The 20,987-nt window shown below is 36.6% G+C and overlaps 1 protein-coding gene across 2 annotated transcripts in view; it reads right to left on the minus strand.

Moving 5' to 3' along the window:
* Positions 1–20,987, minus strand: part of col1a2 (collagen, type I, alpha 2) — a 50,377-nt gene that overhangs the window by 27,603 nt on the left and 1,787 nt on the right. For both annotated transcript variants that reach the window (XM_072575480.1, XM_072575479.1), the window contains exons 2-16: positions 18,424–18,440; positions 18,299–18,319; positions 16,237–16,281; positions 15,859–15,936; positions 14,465–14,515; positions 11,328–11,372; positions 11,121–11,174; positions 10,977–11,030; positions 8,531–8,584; positions 8,289–8,342; positions 8,121–8,174; positions 4,041–4,085; positions 3,843–3,896; positions 3,357–3,401; positions 107–160 (exon numbers count right to left, since the gene is read on the minus strand). In XM_072575480.1, the coding sequence (XP_072431581.1) occupies positions 107–160; positions 3,357–3,401; positions 3,843–3,896; positions 4,041–4,085; positions 8,121–8,174; positions 8,289–8,342; positions 8,531–8,584; positions 10,977–11,030; positions 11,121–11,174; positions 11,328–11,372; positions 14,465–14,515; positions 15,859–15,936; positions 16,237–16,281; positions 18,299–18,319; positions 18,424–18,440 (725 nt within the window). The remainder of the gene's footprint in view (positions 1–106; positions 161–3,356; positions 3,402–3,842; positions 3,897–4,040; positions 4,086–8,120; positions 8,175–8,288; positions 8,343–8,530; positions 8,585–10,976; positions 11,031–11,120; positions 11,175–11,327; positions 11,373–14,464; positions 14,516–15,858; positions 15,937–16,236; positions 16,282–18,298; positions 18,320–18,423; positions 18,441–20,987) is intronic.

The following is a 20,987-nucleotide window of genomic DNA, read 5'->3' on the forward strand; positions in this document are numbered from 1 at the left end:
ATTAGAAGGACATTCCAAACAATAAATGATATTTTGATGGTGTAACATGCTCACTTTCAAATAATATTGTGCTGCATTCACTTATTGTAATATTCATAATCATTACCTTGAGTCCAGGGCTGCCGGGGAATCCTGGGGGACCATTAGTACCTATGGGTCCCTAGAAGAGAAGAAAAAAATGCCATGTTAACAGCTTGTTTTCTGTGTTTATTTTTGTACAGAATGTATTTTCTGTTTCCATGCTTTATCAAATGTCTGCTGGGACAATCCCTATACTAACACTGATAAATAGTACATTAAGTGGTTAAAACTTCCACCAAAATTAATTTAATATAAGCAGAATGGACCTGTTTTTTGGACTACTGTATAGCAAATTAGGCATTAATACCTGCAGAGTTATTGTTCCAACATTAGAATGAACTAACTGCATTATATTATGCAACATTTACAGAACCACTACCGTGGACAGTAACTTCCATGGAAGTCATAGAACATAAACTAGTCCATTATATATACATTTTTCAGATTATTAATGCATTGTGCCAGACTGATGGTAACATGCAAACATAGACAGTGATGCATTGATGATAACAGGATGTAATTTGTTAGCATCCAAAAACAGACACCAGGATCGTGATCCCATTGAAGACAATCCAGGCAAAATGCCAGCTTTGCAGTGCTTACTCATTTCAAGTCATTCAACATCCAACCAATGCAAAAAATGCTGCTGGTTGCCTGGATGCATCAGCCATGAGTGGATAGCCTCATTCTGAGTTGGCCTGCAGTGATTAAGTCTTGATCTGAAAGTAAATCTGCCTTATAGCTGGTACAGGTGCTATCAGTTGTGCAGGAACTAAGTGATTAGGGAAAGATGGGAGTCAGGATGTTCCAAGGCCGCACTGCATGTTTTTGTCAAAGAGATGCAGAGAAAAACAGATATCATTTAGTTGCAAGGGGACGAGGATGTCCTTCCAATCAACTCGTTCAACATTGTGGGACTTGACAGCCATGGTGGTTAGTGCCAGGGGTAAAATCCCAAGGATCCAAATATAGTGTCATGAGAGGTTTCATGACCTCTCATGAACGATCAAGACAAATGAATACATCTTCAAATGCTATGCTCCATCAACTTCACTACTAGTCTCTTGCACGGATTTATTTACCACACCCTATCTTTATCTACCAACAATTTCCATCAGGACTCATAGTCAATATTTTTGTGAGCTATTGCACCTTCATATTCTCAGCAGAGTAGTAAGCCTTACACCCGATTTCACAACTCTGACACGTTGGTAAGTATTCAACTATGGTCACAGCATCATGCAAAACGACTATATTCCTGCTCTAAAGCAAGACAAGCTGATGGATAATTGGAGACAGAAGCAGCTAACTAGACAGGGGCATGTCTTTCTGTATCTTTTAATCTCCATAGAGGAAATGATGCCAGCTGTTCTGGGAATGATAATTGTGGAGGCTGAAGCCAGTGGTAGGGAAATTTGTTTCATTCTTTCATGGAATATTGGTGTAACTGGTTAGGACAGCATTTACTGTTCATCCACAATAGTCATTGAACTAACTGCAAATAAGAGTGATCCACATTGCTGTTGGCCTAGAGTCACATGGAGGCCAGACCAGGTAAGGACAACAGCTTTCTTTACCTAAAGGGACAGGCTTTGGAGATAGACCAAGAAGAGCATACTCAAGAAATGAGATCTGCATGTGACACCAGACATGACGGCAGGAAACAAGGAGAGCACAGGTACCAGCTTATCAAAGGTCAACATGTAGAGAGGTTCTGCTGCCTAACTCAGATGAGTATTTCTATGGTGTAGTCTTCAGATGCATGCTGAACGGTGAGCCCAATAGAAAATCTGTAGTCAATGTCAAGGAGCATGGAGAAACTTAGCATGATTTGGCACAGAGAGCAGAAGCCAATTGTTTCTAACATGGAAGTGTTGTCAATACCAGGAAAATATCTTTGGACTCAACCATGATGCAGCATTTAATGGTTTATGTTGTACTTTCCTCTGAGTAGAAGCAGCAGCCATGTAATGTTTCAATGTCTCAGTGAAAGCTTAGCCTGTTGTCATAAAAGGTTAGCTGGCATAGTTGTGGATTCCAATGTTAAATGGAGTTTTCAGCATTTCACAGCAGTCCACCAAACTGTCTTAACATATTAGTAAGACTGGTGAGGCATTATAACAGGGAAGAGGCAAATGGCTCCAAGGAGCACAAATGTGGCATCCTCTCCTAGAAGACAGCATTCATCACCTCATTTCAACAACTTGTGTCCATGCTGTTACCTCTCAGCCAGCAATCCTAGACTTTTGTCATGCATTTGAGGTGCTGCAGTCTGCCCTCAAAGTCCAGAGTCATTGGAGGGTGTACTGCAAGGCCATTTGGAGTCTGCCATTTTGAAAGTCAGCTGCCTTCTGCTGGCTATACTGCAGTCACAAGGGTAGCATTATGTACAAGCACCAAGAGAAGCAAAGGCACACAAAAAGCAGGCTCTATTGAAATGCACACAGAGATTATTTGACTTTTAATTTACTATTTGGCATGATTTCACTTTAAAAAATTGATTGTTTTTGTAATTACCTTAATTTAGTCTCCTTACTTAAGAAATGATGTAAATGCATTGGGGGAAGCTGAGAGGAGGTTTATTAGTATGGAAAGAGTGAGTTACTTTATGAGGATAGATTGGACAGTCTTGTTTCTGTTGGAGTATAGAAGACTGAGGAGTGACTTGATTGAAGTGTATAAGGTTCCTGAGTGGTCTTGAAAAATTTAGAGATGGAAAGGATGTTTCCTTTTGAGGGTGAAAACAAGGGGATACCATTTTTAAATTAGGGGTCTCTGTTTTATGACAGAGATTAAGGTTTTCTTTCATTCAGAAGGTTGTGCAACTATGGAATTCTCTCCCTCAGAAGGCAATAGAAGCAAAGTCATTGAATATTCTTAAGGTAGAGGTAGGTAGGTTTTTGTTAGGCAAGAGAATTAAAGGTTATCTGGGGGGATGGAAGAGTGGAATTGGAAGTTGATGGTAAATCAGACAGCATGCAACAGACTACCATGTATTTTGACATACATTTTGTTGAATATTCTAGGGTTCTTCCAAAGAGTTCTAGGGAGCAGAAACATGCTGTATTACATTTTACATGACAGCGTGGTTTTCACTGGTTGCATGTGTGAATGTGGTTTGGACGCTGCCATTATCCTTTGCTTTTTCATAGACTGTGACTCCTGAGTGGGGTCAATGAATTGCAGAATCACTCTTAAAGCATGTTAATAATTGCATATTTGCTATTAGGATGATGGATTAAGTTTTAATTAAGAGTATGAAGTGATATACTTACAGGAGGGCCAGCAGGTCCAGGCATACCATCACTACCACGGGCACCCTTAGAAGAAACAGAAAGGGGGCATGAGCAAACTTACTACAACCAAAGAATATTTAATTCTACAATACAGACAATAAATAGGCACTGAATTGATAATAAGCATAACAGCAAAACAAAAGTAGTGAAATAAAAGCTTTCATGAATATATTAGAATGGATTATAACATAGCATTACACAAAGACAGAACATTTATGATCATTTGCAATATTTAAAAAATCATCTTAGAGATTGATTTTTAATGGTATATATTTAACAACATTGAAAAACATTATTGATGGCCATAAAGCAGGACATCAAATCAATGTGAAGACAGAATACTGAATCAAGTTTATTGACCACCATACCGATGATCTGATTTGACTCCGTTGAGTGAAGCTCCATGCTAGGAACAGTAACAACTAACATGTAAAACTGAGAAAATATTCCAAAATTGGAACTTACAACTGAGCCAGCAGGTCCAACAGGACCTCTCTCTCCTGGTGAACCACGAAGACCCTTTTAGTAAAATAAAGTGAGTGAGTTTATTTTTGCATAGGAATGAATTTAAAATATTGTACATGGCATGTGTAAAAAATTGCCATTAAGGATTGTGCAATTTGTGATTAAAATTATTAATATTTTGAATGATGGAACACATACCATGAGTCCAGGGCTTCCATTTGCTCCTGGGTTACCAGTTTCACCCTAGCAAAAAATGAAAACAATATTTATTTTATTTGTTGACTTCTACAATATTACTAACACAAAAAAGCATATGAAACAATTAAACTTTAATGGGTGACACTTTCTAACCTTGCCTGAGAGCAGAATCCTTAAATGTTTAATTCCAAAGTGGTTATTTTTTGCAAAATACTTCATTGTCTAATTTCTGGCCAGCTTGGAGCAAACAAAATTTAAAAAAAACCTTTGTTTTGCTCAGCATGCTCTTCTGTATACTGAGAAGACTGTTCTGAAAGTAATAGAAGAACTATTGCAATGATAGTGACTTAGTTACTGTTTACAAAGATTGCTTAATTTCCTTATCTTTAGGAATAGAGGTGGGGCATTTCCAGTCGAATCCTAATATTGCCAACGATTTTGATGGGAATAAATGTAAAATATCCAGTAATTTGAATAAAGTAATGTAAATAGCACAGTAAATTTTATATTCAGCACTATAATTTGCATTGTCAGATGATGTGAATCAAACAACTTTAAAAGAAGAAAAATAAGTAGGACTGAGAAAGAGAATGCTGGCAAGGTAATATAAGTAGTGGAAACAAAAATTGCTGGAGATCACAACCGATTAGGCAGCAGCCATGGACAGAAAGCAAGTTAATGTTTTGAGTCTAAATGACTCTTCAACAGAGCTGAAATGAAGCGCTTTCGGGGGACTGAGGGGAAGGTGTGTTTGGTGGTGGCAAACCCATCTTTCCCTCAGTTCCTCTGTCTGCATTTTGCAGGGATCATTCCCTCTGGGTCACTCTAGTCCATTCCTCAACCACTAATACCAACCTCCCTTCTCACGGTACCTTCCCATGTAACTGTAGAAGGTGCAACAACTCCCCCTGCTCACCATCCAAGGGCCTAAACAATCCTTCTAGATGAAGCAGCATTTCACCTGCACCTTATCTAAACTTGTGTATTGTATTAGCTGCACCCAATATGACCTACTCTACATTTGAGAAACCAAACGCAGACTGGGTGACCACTTTGCAGAGCACCTCAAGTCTGTGTGTAAGCATGACCGTGACCTTCCCATAGCTGTTCATTTTAACGTAGCGTCTTGCTCACATGTCCATGTATCTGTCCTTGGCATGCTGCAGTGAATTACAAAGCAAACTGGAGGAACAACATCTCATCTTCACACTAGGCATTTTATAACCTTCTGGGCTCAACACTGAATTCAACATCTTCAAATTGTGAACACAATTCCTTCCTTTCTTTTTGCTTTACTGGTTGTATTCTCTGTCACCACGTCCTCTCTGCCCTCCCCCAATTCGAGTGGGACTGTCTGATCTTTCCAGTCTGGCAATTAGACACACCATCGTTCTGTCATTCTCACATTCCGATCACTTAATCTGAACTATCAATATCCTTTTTCCTCCTGCACTCCAATCCCCTCCACCACCCCACCATTTCATAAATGCTGCCCCCTTCACACTTCACTTCAGCTCTGATGATGGCTTGTTCTCTCTCCATGGATGCTGCCTGACCCGTCGTGATCTCCAATGTTTGTTGTTTTCAGTACAGGTTCCAGCATTTGCAGTAATTTGCTCCTGCGATGTTAAATAGTAATATTTTTCCATTGATGTAACAAAGAATTCTGACATGCATTTGAAAAGCAATTTGCTATTTAATGCTGCATAATATATGTAACTTTGTATTTATAAAATGTATGGCTATTGTAGTGAGATTTTTAACCCTGACTCTGATACCAAATCATCACAATTTTTCCATACTTTAGTCTATACCTCTCACCTTAGTATAAAGTTTGATATAAAGAAGAGTGGGGAGAGGGGTGAAGGGAAGAAAAGAATGTTTGCTCTTATTAAATAATTTCAGTGATAATAAAGATTTTATTTGGATGCCGCTTTAATGAACATTTGTCTCTTCAGTCAGTCAGAAATATGATTTAGTGTAAAGATAACAACAGATTCACACTATCTGTCATGACATTTAATAAAACTCCATTCTGAGCACTGTTCATTGGAATCATGCTGTGTAAATTTTATAACTGTTCTGATATGTATTCACAATGGAAAACAGGTTTCTCTAACTCTTATAGAATGTTTCTACATGTCTAAAGTCCAGTTATCTAACAGAATCATTGAATATAGAAGGCTGAATTTCTTGGTTGGGTTGTAACCCTAAAGTCAATCTCAATTTGAGATCAGGAACCTGGAAGTAAGTGTGGTGTGACGTTGGATGCTATCTTCCTAGAGGTGTCCAATTAAAAAGTTACCATGGGAAGCCTCATCCAGGCAGTACAGGTAAGTGGGGGTGGCCATTTGGAGAAGAGTTCACTCCTGAGATACGGAGGATCCTTTGACAGTGTTTTAAACAGGAAGTGTGCTCTGTGGCATCGTGAAAGGTACAGCTACCAGATTGTCATTGCACAAGGGGCAGCCACCCAGTGTTGGAGAGTTTGAGAGGAGGGTCCAATAGCTGCCAAACGATCATCTCCTGCTCCAATCTGGGCTCCGACCTCAGTGGGGTGGCTACCTTCCATTGAAAAGAAACGCTCCCTAATGTTGCTGGGGCCATCTATGGAGGCAGGGATGGTTCTGGCTAGATTGTCACATGATTATAAACAACATCTGGAATGTTTGTTGGAGAACTTGTTTGTTGTTTTATGTTGAATTTGAAAATCTATCTGAAATATGCGCAGGTATGCTGTGAGGAAATCTGGCAATTAATTGCTTATTGAAGTGTCTAAAACTCAAAGATATGATATAACAGCCAATATTTTATATTTATAATTTATCTTGTGTTCTACCATATGGAAATATTGATGGCTCCAAAGTTATAAAACTGTTTCTGGTTTCTGCACTGGGATAAATTTGGCTCTGGACCTAAAACATATCCTTTGGACAAAGAATGAGTCATTGCCCTCATATAATGGTAATGTTTTACATATGGTCTGTAGATAGAACATTTGCCAAATCAACTCCCAACACAATAATCTGAGCACATTTGGTTTTCTATCCATATGTGCACATTAAGGCCACATAAGGTTTTGTTCTGTTTAATTATTTCTTTTGCATACATGTTCTTTGTGAAATTGTCCAAACAGGCTTCAGTTCCTGGGGCATATATCTATTAGCCAAAATCATAAGTTTACATTCCCATTTGTTTGATATTGGCTTGACACTAATCAGTCTTGTCGAGATGTCAACAGCATTTTTACATTTGAGAACCAAGAATTCTTTAATTCCAGGACTGGCACGAAAAGAAAAGAGCAATTAGCAACTGAACTAGGTACCTTTTGAATATTGTTTCTAATAACGTTAACTGCAAGTAATTGCTTCTGACCTTAGCCATTTTATGGCATATTTTTGTATGACTTAACTTTAATGCAATGTTGTTGTTGTTAACCAGGATAGAGTGGCACAACTCGTCATTTTACATTTGCAACTTTAAAAGTATGGCCTAAAAAGATGCATTTCAAAAATCGAGAAGAAAGATCTACATAAAATACCTGAACTAAGAGCTTGGATTTCCAGGAAAACCCATACTGCTACAGAGATTTATATGTGTCAGTATTATGATGTGGCAGCAATGAACTACCTCCCTTCAACATTTTTAACTAAGAGGTCGGTGGAGAAAGACTACCACTGGGGGTTACACATAACAAAATTCTAAACCTAAGCTTATAATTTCAGTCAACTAGGATCCCCTATATGTAATCCTATTTTTCTGGTCTTGGGTAAGAATTTACCACTGGTATCAGTATGATATGGGATATCCTGCCTCCATTATTATTTAAAGTTTCAGATGCACATAAAATGGCAAAACATAATTATGCAGAAAAATCTGAAGTTTTCTACATCTGAACATAATTAGAAAATGTGAAAGAGTTTGGTTTAATCTTCTGTATGACATCGAGGTATGTTGCATATGAACTGAAAGTAGCAGTAAGTACAAAGAATATTCCTTTATTTGCTGTATTATAACATACTCCCAACTAATGTTTACTAGTTCAGGTTAATGTAACTTAATTGTAACTTTATTTCTTACCTTCTCACCAGCAACGCCTGGCTCTCCCTTAATTCCATCCAAACCATTAAAACCCTGTTATGAAGTGGATGATAATAAAAAAAAAGTCAGTTAAAAAATGTATCGCTAATTATTTACCGCAGTAGAAAAAAGATATTGAAAGTGTCACAAATAGGATGTTTAACTCACTCGGTGTCCTTTCTTGCCAGGGAGACCAGGAGTTCCTGGGAAACCACGAGCACCCTGAGAAGAGGAAATGGAAACACATCTGAATTTTTTTCAAAACGAAAGAAATCTGGCATTGTTGCTGTGTCTGGCGCAGAAGGTATACAATAAGTATTGTATTCAGTGCCCTCAAGTCAGATAGCATAAAAGCAGATGATGGGAGATTTGGTATATCTGTATAAACCTCACTGTGCAGTGATTCTTACCTGAGCTCCAACAATACCACGTTCACCAGATTTTCCAGGTTTGCCATTTGAACCCTGTGAAGAAAAAGTACATTTTGTATTAATAAAGGATTAATTAAAGAAGAGATACACAAATATTGATAATATTATATGAATTATATTGTATTTAGGTACGTGAGAAATTCTTTATATTCTAAAATACATTGCTAATATATTTTTTCATGGTGCATGAACACCTCTTAAGATAAGGAGAATGTTCACAAAGAATATTCTCAATCAGGTGAACGGATTGATGAAATAATCACATTATTTGCAGAAACACGATGGATTCAATGTTGCCTAATCTTGGTCTTTTGATCAAGTGGCAGTTGTATTTATCTTTACTTCAGGCTGAAATTCTGCCTCTGATCTCACCCAGACATAACTGCAGAAAGGATCTAGACTTGTTTGTTACAATGGAAAAGTTAACTTGAATCCATCGGGTAACCATGAATATGATGCTGGTTATAGATGGTGGTAAAAGGAACAGGGAACTGCTGGCTAGTTATCTTCCTTCCCAGGATAACAAAGTTCTCCTCACAAACTTGGACAAATATGGAAAAACTAGAATCATGAAGGAGATGACATTGGACTAGACCAATGAAGCAAAACAGTCTTGGGCTGAATTGGCAACTGTATCAGTTTTTATTTTCAATTTGCAAAGTATTGCCAGGATTTTTAATTTTAAACCAATTAAGGAATCACTTGAGTTGAGTTGTTGTTCTGTGCACTTCAGTAGCAAGAAGATCAGACGTAGGGAAAAACTGACTGTCAATTTACAATCAGCCTGTTTTGAAATACTGGTATAAACCAATTTTACCTTCAATATTCATTAATTTATTTATTATTCATTAATGGTATTTTTATATTGTTTATCGTGCATAACCAAAAATTTTTATTATTGCATAATGTGTAGCAGAAGTAAACCTTGACCTGATTGAACAAATCTTGGATACAGATGATTGGAAGCATAATTCAGGAAGTTTCCATATTTAATGGTGTTCTGTTTAGATTTTTAATCCATATTAGTGACATATTAAATTATGAAACAACTTGCATTTTTCTTCATTGCATAGTTGTGCACCTGGGACATTACTTGTTCATATGGTTACAAATTGGCAGTTAGATTTGCGTATTGGCACATTGTTGAATGTTTCCTGAAATTTGCAATTCTAGTAAGGCTACATCCATTGCTCTTGATGAATTTAACAGCTACTGCCCTCAGAATACAAAGCACACACTGTATTTTGGAATTGTGGTCGAAATTGGATTTAATTTCAAAATGTCTATAGATACAAAAGTACAACAAGAGACTTGCTTTACAATTGATAAGATTCCATTTAATTGCCAAAAGGTAATCAAAGATGTTTGTTCTGACCATAATGGGATTCTAAGAAATCAGATGATTGTCAATCACAGAAGGTAATGTGATGCATGTGCTAGTAATATGGTCACCCAACTCATGAATCATCTAGTTTCGTCCTTATAATCCAACAAAAGCTCTTTATCTTTCACAGAAAAGAGCAAATGAAACTCAAGAATTCACACAAGATCATTTATGGATCTATCTCCAAGACAAATTTCAGAATCAATTCACAGTTGGATAAATCTTTAAAATATATTTACAAATTGCAAAGAGTCACTGTGATAGGACTCATTTCTAAGCTCTGATAGTTCAGAAGTATTTTCTCCCTTCATATTTACTGAGCTCAATTCTGGATTAGGGATTCAACCAATGTAGTGAAGGGCTGTTCGAAGTTCTGTAGAAACATAGAAACATAGAAGATAGGAACTGCTGCACCATTCATCACAATCATGGCTGATTGTCCAAGTCAATCGCCTAATCCTGCTTTCTCCCAAAAACTTTTGATCCTATTTGGCCCCAAGTGCTATATCCAGCTGCCTCTTGAATACGTTCAATGTTTTGGCATCAGCTACTTCTTGTGGAATGAAGTCCACAGGCTAATCACTCTTTGGGTGAGGATCTCTCTCCTCAGCTCCATCCTAAATGGTCTGCCCCAAATCCTTAGGCTGTGACCCCAGGTTCTGGACAGTTTGAATTTAAGAATTATCTGAATACAAACTTCTAGTTTGTAGACATAAGTTTGAAGCATTTAAAATATCTCTAATTGACAACCATCTTCAGATTGGGTAAGCATCCCAATGTGTGATATTATCTGACTGATGCATACAGTGATTGTTATTCAAGGAGCTGGCAACATTCAAAAATACTAGTTTTGTATGTTACTTCCTTGAAATCTCCTGAAATTCCGTGCCTCGCAGCACTGTAGGAGTACTTATCCTCACGGACAGCAGAACTTCTAGATGGTGGCACAGCACCACCTTCTCAAGAGCCAATAAATGTTGGCAGAGCAACCAATGAATCCACATTTGGTGAATGAATTGATACAAATTTATACACACTTACATCTTCACCAGGTTTTCCAGGTACACCTTGAGGACCACGAGCACCCAGTGGACCCTAGTGAATAAAAAGACAAAACGAAAATCAACACCAATATGAAATAAGAGATTCACAAATGATTTAACTGGCCACAAAAAGCATACTTACAGTTGCACCAGATTCTCCCGAAATGCCTGGAATTCCTGGGGGTCCAGGAGAGCCCTGAAAATGAATGCAGGAACTTTCAAAAATTCAAGACAGAACTATGTGAAAAAAATTCAACCACATTGATTTCAAATGGAGGTAGTATAATGTGTTGCATAGTTTCAATTACAAATGGTGAAAAGTAAAATATCATGAAGTTGTAAAACTTACAGGAGCACCAGGGGCTCCTTGTGGGCCATTAGGTCCTGGTGGTCCCTGAAGAAAAGCAGATCATATTAGAATTAGTGCACAATCAGTATTACAGCAACAACACAATCTTTGGAAACATAAACAGAGTATAGATGAGGAAAAGGCAAATAGGATTGGACGACTGAAGATATAATTGACTTACAAACAATCGATGGGCACCATCATGCTTTTGACTAACTTTAGGCTCAGTTCTTACAAACAATTGGCACTTAACAAATATGTAATCCATAACTACTAAACTACAACCTGACTTTGGGTGATTATATCACTGAATTGATAGCATCTTAGCAGCTATGTTTTGATGAAAGTTCACAGACCCAACTATTCTTTATCCCCCTATAGTTGCTGCCAGATCTGCTGAGTATTTACAGCATTTCTTGTTGTTATTTAGAGTTCCAGCGTCTACAGCATTTTGTTTTTATGATAGTATTTAAACATATCTATATTTCAAACAATTCAGTCTGTGATTACAAATTAATTCTCTACAAATTAAAGGTATACACGAAGACTTGAACCTTGTCTCACAAATGTCTCAAGGGCTTCACAATGAATTACATCGAAGTGTTGTGAATCTTTATGTGAACAATGGTCACAATTAATTATTCATTACCAATAAGTGATAGGAATGACCAGGTTATGTTTTTGATGATTAGAATGACGCTGGAAAAGCACAGCAGGCCAGTCAGCATCCGAGGAACAGGAAAAATGATGAAGGGCTTTTGCCTGAAACGTTGATTTTTCCTGCTCCTCGGATGCTGCCTGACCTGCTGTGCTTTTCCAGCACCACTCTAATCTTGACTCTAATCTCTAGCATCTGCAGTACCCACTTCTGCCTATGTTTTTGATGATGTTGATTGAGAGAAAAATGCTGATCAGGCCCCCCCCCCCCCGGAAAGACTTCGGATTTCCAACATCCAGATGAACCAAAGAAACATGCAAATGGGTTATCTGAAGGGCAGTATCTTCAATAACATTTCATCTGCACTGCACCAAGACTCAAGTGACATTGCTGCTGAAATACTGGAGTGGGGCTTGAACATTCCAGCAGAGGGAGCTGTCAACAGAGCCAAATTTAGAATAGTACGTATAAGATCAAAAGAAATGTGCACATTAAAAGGGACTGTCTGATATAAAGTGAAAGAAAGACAAGATTTTCATCTGTTCTCTAATTATAATAATCAAGAGTTCTTTCACTGCTGCAATATTTTTGACTGGAATACAATCTACTGATAACCAATAGAGTTCAAGCTGCACATGATGTTTTCATTCATAGTCATCTGCAATTTACCAGTGGTTTCTTCACCATCTTCAAATTTTGATTTAGCCTACATAACTTTACTTAAATAATCTTTTCAGAGAAAATCAAAAGAGCAACAATTCTTAATGTTTTGAGGCAATGGCCTAGTGGTGTTATGGCTGGCCTGTTAATTTAGAGGTGAAGATAATATTCAAGGGGTCTATGTTCAAATCCTGCCATGGTAGAATTTGAATTTAATACAAATCTGGAATTAAATTGTCTAATGATGACTGTGAATCTATTGCTGATTGTTGGGAAAAATTCCATCTAGATCACTGACATCCTTTTTGGAAGGAAACTGCCATCCTTACCTGGTCTGGCCTACATGTGACTCCTGTCCCACAGAAATGTGGTTGGCTCTTAACTGCCCTCAGTGCATTTGGGGATAGGTAATAAATGCTGGCTTGGCCAGTGATGCCCTTGACCCGTGAATCAATATATATTTACTGTTTTTTGTCTCATTTTGGCAGGGAATTATGAGATTTGCTATGTTAGAAATGATTGGAGATATTTAGCAAAACACTGTCATCACGTGTATAATTGCAACAAAAAAAGTAATTTATACATAGTTTATAGTTATTTTTCAGTTTGTGGAAATCTGCAATTTGGATTTCTTCTTTGTGAAAATCCAATTTTTCCTTTGTTCGGGTAACACAGAATTAGTGTATCCAACTAACTTTAAATTCTGAATTCTGCATTATAAACTAGTCTTGTTGTTCCTGGAAACATCTGTAGCAAATATCATTGGACAAGCTAATTAGAGTGAAGCTCAACATGAGAAAACAAAGGACAATATTTGTGCCTAGGAGATGTAGTAATAAATATGGTGGCAACTTCATCAATTCTTTTCTTCAAGTCATGAACTAAATAATCTGGGGAATAGTTCATACTGATATGTTCCCTTAAATTCTACCTAATCCTTAATTTCTTGTTTTAAGTGAGATATTAATGTAGAGAAATGGTACAGAAACAGTTCCAAGATATAACTATTTTTATTCTTTCACGGGATGTGGGTAACACTGCCATGGCCAACATTTGTTGCCCAGTCCTATCTACTCAGCCATTAGAGAGGGCACTTAAGTGTTAACCACATTGCTGTGGGTCAAGAGCAATATGTAGGTCAGACCAGCTAAGGACAGTAGATTTCCTCCCCTATTGGGCATTAGTCTGCCAAATGGGCTCTTACAGCAATCAAGGATGGTTTCACAGTTATCATTACTCAAATTATCCTTAAATTATAGCTTTTTTTTCTTATTTAATCACACTAGCTGCCATGGTGGGATATGAACCCGTGTCTCTACAGCGTTAGCTAAGATCTCTGGATTACCAATGAAACAGCATTACCGCTAAACCCCATCTCTCCTGACAGTGTAGCAACTCTGAACCTTGTAACCCAAGAGGTAGTTTAACAATATCAAAGATTTTTAACTTTATTCTTTCAGCTACCTTTTAGTGTTGCACTGATGCTTTCTAACTTATATCTCCTAAGAGAAATTATAACATGTGGACAACTTTAAAAAAACTGCATTGTTTCAGTTTTTAACGGATTGCTGTCAAATTATATATGATTCTGATGGGACTTGGAGTGAAGAAAAGAATATTTAAAGTTGGAGTTACATAAAGTCTGATATTGTGATCCCATAATCTCACATTTGCTGGGCATGCAAACTCAATCATCATTGTTACAATCTCATAATCTTATCTCAACTGAGTCTCTTCAAACATAGGTTGCAAGAAGGGAGTCCTGTATCATGAAATTTACCTACAATGAAATGTTAGGGCAAAATTTGTAAATACATACCACAATTCCTGGTGTCATCTCGTCCCGTTTAATGTACTGAGCAGCAAAACTCTGAGGAGAAAACAAAGACATTTTTCCTTAAAGAGAGACTGCAACTGAATATTAACTTCTATCTTATCATGGAAATATTGATTCTGTTAAAAGCACCCTGTTTATGCAGAAAAATGGTGTAATCACATGGATACATGTATTGTCTATTGATCTTCAGAATCAAAAATATACATAGCAAAAATAGTAACCAGCACAAAATTCTTCCAAACGCACAGTAATCCCAACATCCTTATTAACCAATTGTCTACAAGAATGAAAGTGGGGATAAGATAATGAAGTAGGACTGAGAAATCAAACTATTTTAAAAAATTTTTCACTGCTCTTGTTTTCCTTTTTGTTTATATTTAAACATTAATTGTTAACGTTTAAAATCAAATAAAAACAGGGCTGACTGACAATTCTTCCTCAATGTTATTATGTGGTGTAGGAAAGTCTGGATGAAGAACCTAACTGAACTTAGTTAGGGGTAATGCAGTGGACCAAAAATCAGTTCGAGCATCCACAAGTTAATCAAAAGTAAACAAATCAATTAGGATTTTGGTTCCTTCACTACATTCCTCCACCCCAACTAGGAAGATATGATTGTGTGTATATTGGATGAATGCAGGGATAGACTTAGGTGTAATGCTACTACTTTTGCATTATCCTCCTGAAAGCATCTTGAGAAGATAGAATATAAAAAGTAGGATCAGGAGTAGGCAATTCAGCCCTTCAAGCCTGCTCCACCATTCAATATAATCATGGCTCATCATCCAACTCAGTACTTTGTTCCTGCTTTCTCCTCATACTCTTTGATTCCTTATCTCAATCCTTTCTGAAAACATTCAGTATTTTGTCCTCAACTGCTTTCTGAGGGAGAGAATTTCACAACTGTCACAACTGTCCAGTTTCTTTTAATCAACATGATCTGATTTAAATCATGTGTTTATATTAAACTAATGGTAGAGCAAAACCAAGAACTAAATAAGTTTCAAAAACTGACATTTCTGTGGAAACTCAGCAGGTCTGGCACCATCTATGGAGAGAAATCAGAGTTAACATTTTGAGTCCAGAGACTCTTCTTCGGAACTAGACTCAAAGCTTTAACTCTGCTTTCTGCCCATAGTTGCTGCCAGATGTGCTGAATCACTCCAGCAATTTTGTTATTTATTTCAGATTTCCAGCACTCGGGAGTTCTTTGTTCTAATTTAAATAAGTATGTTTCTTATTGCTCTTGGAAGAACACAAAGTTGGGAGATAGACTAAATGTTTAGTGTAGATTGTACCATTTGTCATAGAAATAAATTACAACTGAGGCTGGTCTGATAGCTGATGGATTGGCTATGTTCTTGTGAATAACTTACAGGGCCAGGTGGGCCTGGTGGTCCGGGAAGGCCTGGAGTGCCTGGTAGTCCATCTTTGCCGTCTGGTCCTGGGGATCCCTATGATAGAAAGTGTGTAAATTGTGACTATGCACCATAGGCATAGTTTTTAGACAGTACAAATGTCAACATTTTACAATTTAATTGACATAGTAGCAATTATATAGCAGCATCTGACTATCCATTTTAGTATTAATTTAAGTTATTGAAAACTCAATCAACTTCAATATTGTAAATGGAAAGCAAAACCTCAGACAATATCACATGGCAGCGGCAATTTTTCCAAAACAGGTTAAATTGAAACATTTAACTTTAAAAAAATCTATTTGATATAAACACAACAAATTCAAAAATAAATACCCTGTCTCCAGATGGGCCTCGATCTCCAGGGGGTCCTTGTGGTCCCTGAAATAAATATTTGAATCAATTTAGATTTACAGAACTTTAACATCATTCAAAGAATTTCAGTTTATATAATGCTTAACAATGATTGGAAGATTTCCACATTACACTTCCCTGGATTGATAAGACTCTTTTGGAGATATGTTTAACACATTAGATGGAAAGAAGACCTTTGAACATCTCCAAACACTTCACAGTTACTGAAGTACAATTGAAATGTACTATTGTCCTGTAGGGAATCGTGGCAGCTATTTTAGAAAACTCTCATGAGCAGCAATGAGATAAATAATGAGGGTTTCTATTTTTGGTGATATTAGTTGAGGGATACATGTTGGCTGACACATGGAGAATTGTTCTATTTTTTGAATTGGTCCGTGAAATCTTTTACTAAATCGGGGAGGGCAGGTGGGGCTACATTTAAAATTATTCAAATTACAACATCTCTGACAATCCAGCAGTCCTTCAGTACTGCTCTGAAGGGTCAGCTTAGATCATATGGTCAAGCCTGTAGAATGGAGCATGTGCTTTGACCGTTCTGCTATCACAGAACCAGGGCTGACAAAAACCTTAAAAGCCTGCAAGTTTGTAAAAAGAGACAAACATGTTTTGCAAAGGATGTTCCGAAAAACTTGGAATGAATACTTTAAATATTTGGAATGAATATTTTAAAATCAAAAGTGCATCATTAGTTGAAAATGAAGCAACACACACTGAAAATGCTGGGGGTTGCAAGGCATTTAGTGACATTGCAAGTTCTATTTTTGCAGACTTGCAATCTTCATCTAAGTAACTATTATTTCTGATTTCCCTTTTCAACTTTGCTTATTGTCACTCTGTCAATATATTTAGGTACTATGATAAAGTGATAAAATGAAAAGCTGTCTAATTAAAATGGTAAGCAGTCAGGATAAATGTGCGAGTGTTGTACATTTGCTTCATCATATGCTACAGCCAAACGTTTAATCTGGGCTGCTTGATATTGGAGCTTGGGTACTGGGTCAAAATATATGAACAAGAAATGGAAAGCTTATGCAACATGTCAACTCAGTTTAGTCCATCTTTTAAATTCTGGTTCAGAGCCTCTATCAGATCATTTTGGTGAGCTTTGCCAGGGCTCAGCCACGCTGTTGAATACAGCTTTATATTTAATCAAGGAGAATTACTTCATAGATGCTGGAAAACAAGGTACATCATTCAATTGATCTGCAGCCCCTTTAAGGCATTCATGCAAGTTTTACAATGTCAGATCATGCTGTGATCAACACTGGAGAAGAACGTGTGGCAATAGCTGCCCACAAAGAGAGAGGCCCCCACAGGAAAGGTGAGCACACGGCAACCATAAATAAAAACATAAAAATCACACCTAGTGTCTTCGTGATCATTGAACAAAAATCCAGTGCTGTTGATACCATGAGTCAGCTTTGAAAACACAGTTGGTCCTTAACTGCCCCTGAAATGGCCTGTCAAACCACTGCATTCAAGAAGGTGGCTCACCACCACCATCTTAAGGACAATTTAAGGATATGCATTAAGTGCAGGTCTTACTATCAAAGACCGTACCTCATGAATTAATACAAAAATGACTGACAAGTGAGAAACAGAAGTAGAATGTAGGGGGAGGGGGAAGTATATCAACCTGATGCAGCTCTTTCATCTCACATATTGACCATCTCAAATGTAAACTGAGCATGAAATTTTTTTGTGATCTAATTTTTCTGTTGCCTCTTCGTTTTTATCAAGCTAGTGGACAAAATACAGATAAAGGCTGTTAAAATCTGTGGTATGTTGTGTTATGTATGCCACATTAGTGAATTGGTGTGACAGAGACTACAATTAGTGAAGATCATGAGCAAGCTAATAATTGTGGCCCATGGATTATGCCTTTATCTTGCATTAATATAGTAATTTCCAGTTGAAATGACAATGTTTTTATTGTGTCTTGAAGGGCTTTGTTCAGCAATTTGTGGAAATACCCCATACCAGATAATCACACAAAGAAAACAAATACAATTACACTTACTGTTAATTCATCTTGATAGGCCTACAATAAGCAAGAAGAAACAAATTAATCAGTTATCTCATTTAGACAAAATCAAAGTACCATGGAATTTCTAAGAATAAAGCATAATGTTTATTAATACTTACGTTGTTTTCGTATACATCTGTAGACAAAGAACAGAAAAGACGATGTTAGTTATGAATCTATCATCTCTGTAACTGTAATCATGTAGCAATACTCCATATGTAAAGCATTTTGATTTAAACTTCTCCTGGTTAATTCAATGGTGTGGATAAGGATACAATGTATAGTTCTGTTAAAAGTGACAGAATATTTTACTATTCACTATTTCCAGTGAGAAATTCATGGTATGCTGCATTTGATGTATTAATTTACGAAGAGTAACAGAGTAAAACCTTCTCCTATGTTTAAAATGCCATCGATAATGTTTTTCACAATATATTATAAAATAAAGATTTAAGCTCCATAAATAAAAATATCTTTCTTATATTGGTCATAAAATTTATCATCTTAAATACTCAGCAGTACTCCACAGCAGAACCGCACTGTACCTGGTCTCAGTTGTGGTTTAGATAATGATGATAATAACAACAGTTAGAGTGTTATTATTATAATTGCATGTCCACAGGAGCTTACAAAGTAAACTATAACAAAAATAAATTTAATCATTTGTAACTGCTAGTCATCATAATTCTAAGAATTATAACAAGAACTATAGAATCAAAATTTAAAAGAAGTTCTGCATTTTTGGTGCATTTTGCATTCATAAATAAATGAAACAGGTCCTAATTTCAGGTACGCAGCATCAAATTCTCAGAGATAACAAGCAACAAAGCTGGAAGTTCAACGACAATTTGTTGAATCCCAACACTCACTGTCAGAAGTTCATCCTTCAAGTTTTGCTTGAGACTTTGACAAGAAAGGTAGTCATTTGTTGACAAAACATGAGAATTGTGCTCTTTGAATTTTGTAACGAGTGTGTTAGCCTGTCCAAATTCAGTTTACACAGATTTTTAAAACTTGCTGATTGAGTTAAAGAAAACAACTCTTATCCTAACACGGTATATTCGACTTCACTCTCAGTCCCAAAGAATAAAAATACAATATCTAATGCCACTACATTGCGCAGTGTGAATTGATAATGTTAAACCAAATGTAACAGTTAATACTATGTCTTGTTTATCCCCTTCCCCACGTGAACTGTTTTTTTTCTGTTAGGTCTCAATTAATTATTAATGTGGGATCCACACCACGTCTGAATAGAGATAAGCTCTGTGAGATAAAAGAGAAATCCATCTTCAGCTAGAGGGAACAAAGGAGATATCCATTGTTATCACTGTGTCAACCAAAATGCATATTTTACACCAAATTTGCAGAGCTTGTTTTGGAATTTATTTAAGTAAATTTTATGATGTCATTCTATTATTTATTAACATTTAAATACATGGTGTATATTAAACTTAGCCATGAAAGAAAATAGTATGAATAAAGAGATGATTCTAAAAAACTCTTCACTTTAAAACCGTCATAAAGTTTCTTTGCTTTCTGGAAAACCCAATAAAATTCTAAAAAGAAACCTGGTACTGCATTTAAAAGTTCTTTCAAACCTTAATTTTAGTAAATATTTTATATCATTCAATATACATTAATAAATTAAATATCTATTATTTACTGAATTAATGTTTTAATCACTGATTTTTTAAAAATTGCTATGTATTTACATCAGCTCAAATGATTTATAGTTCATATACTCTACAAACAAGTATTTAAATCTCTTTAAGATAGATAATTATCAGATTTCATTTTGGAGTCCAGTTATATACTGACATTAATAGTCCAATGAGTCTGATGAAAACTGCAATGTCGAAAAGCGTGTGATCTGGAGGACCAGCTAAGGCGAATAGGATCCGGTTTGACATTCAGATGACATTTCCTCCTCCTATGACTGTAGGCAGCACCTGCCCAATGTCCAATGTTATCACACCAGACCGGCCAATAAGGCTGAGGTTTCAACACCTTGCTCTTAATTTCCTGCACTTTGATTCACCCTGCACCGCTACATTGATCTGAGGCGACAGGGAGATGATGGCAAGTGGCCACAAACCGCATGTCTTGTGCACATACAGATGCTTTCAACGTACTGAAACCACGTTATTCATTAGAGCTTAATAAACTTGCTTGGCATTTTACTGGGTATATTTGCTAGTTTGATGGTGGCAAGGATATTTGAGTATGAAACAGTGCAGTGTCAGATACATGTAATTTAAAATAAAAACATTTTCATCATGTTGACCATGCGATATTTATGTAATGCTGGTCATTATCATATTTAGATTAAAATAACTTGATTAATAATTTGCCCTTACGCGAATACTGTGCAATTTAAGAATATTCTAGAAATTACAGATAGATTTTGCACTTTTATTAGATGAAATTTAATCGCTTCCGTAAGGAGATAATTTGCGTTGTGCAAAACAACCTTGCCACGTATACAATTTAAGGCAATTTATTGTGGCCACACAGATGGATGGACTAAAATATTAGAACTGCGTGTAAGAAATTCCCTAAGCAAAAAAAAAGAGAAAACAAATCCTGTGAAAATACTAAAGATCAAATTACTTGTGCAATATAGTCATAAAGATCAAATACGTGTAATATTGCACCGATGTCCTCACTACTGATTCCCAGT

Source organism: Chiloscyllium punctatum, chromosome 8 (genome assembly GCF_047496795.1).
Source record: "Chiloscyllium punctatum isolate Juve2018m chromosome 8, sChiPun1.3, whole genome shotgun sequence".
NCBI classification, from domain to species: domain Eukaryota; kingdom Metazoa; phylum Chordata; class Chondrichthyes; order Orectolobiformes; family Hemiscylliidae; genus Chiloscyllium; species Chiloscyllium punctatum.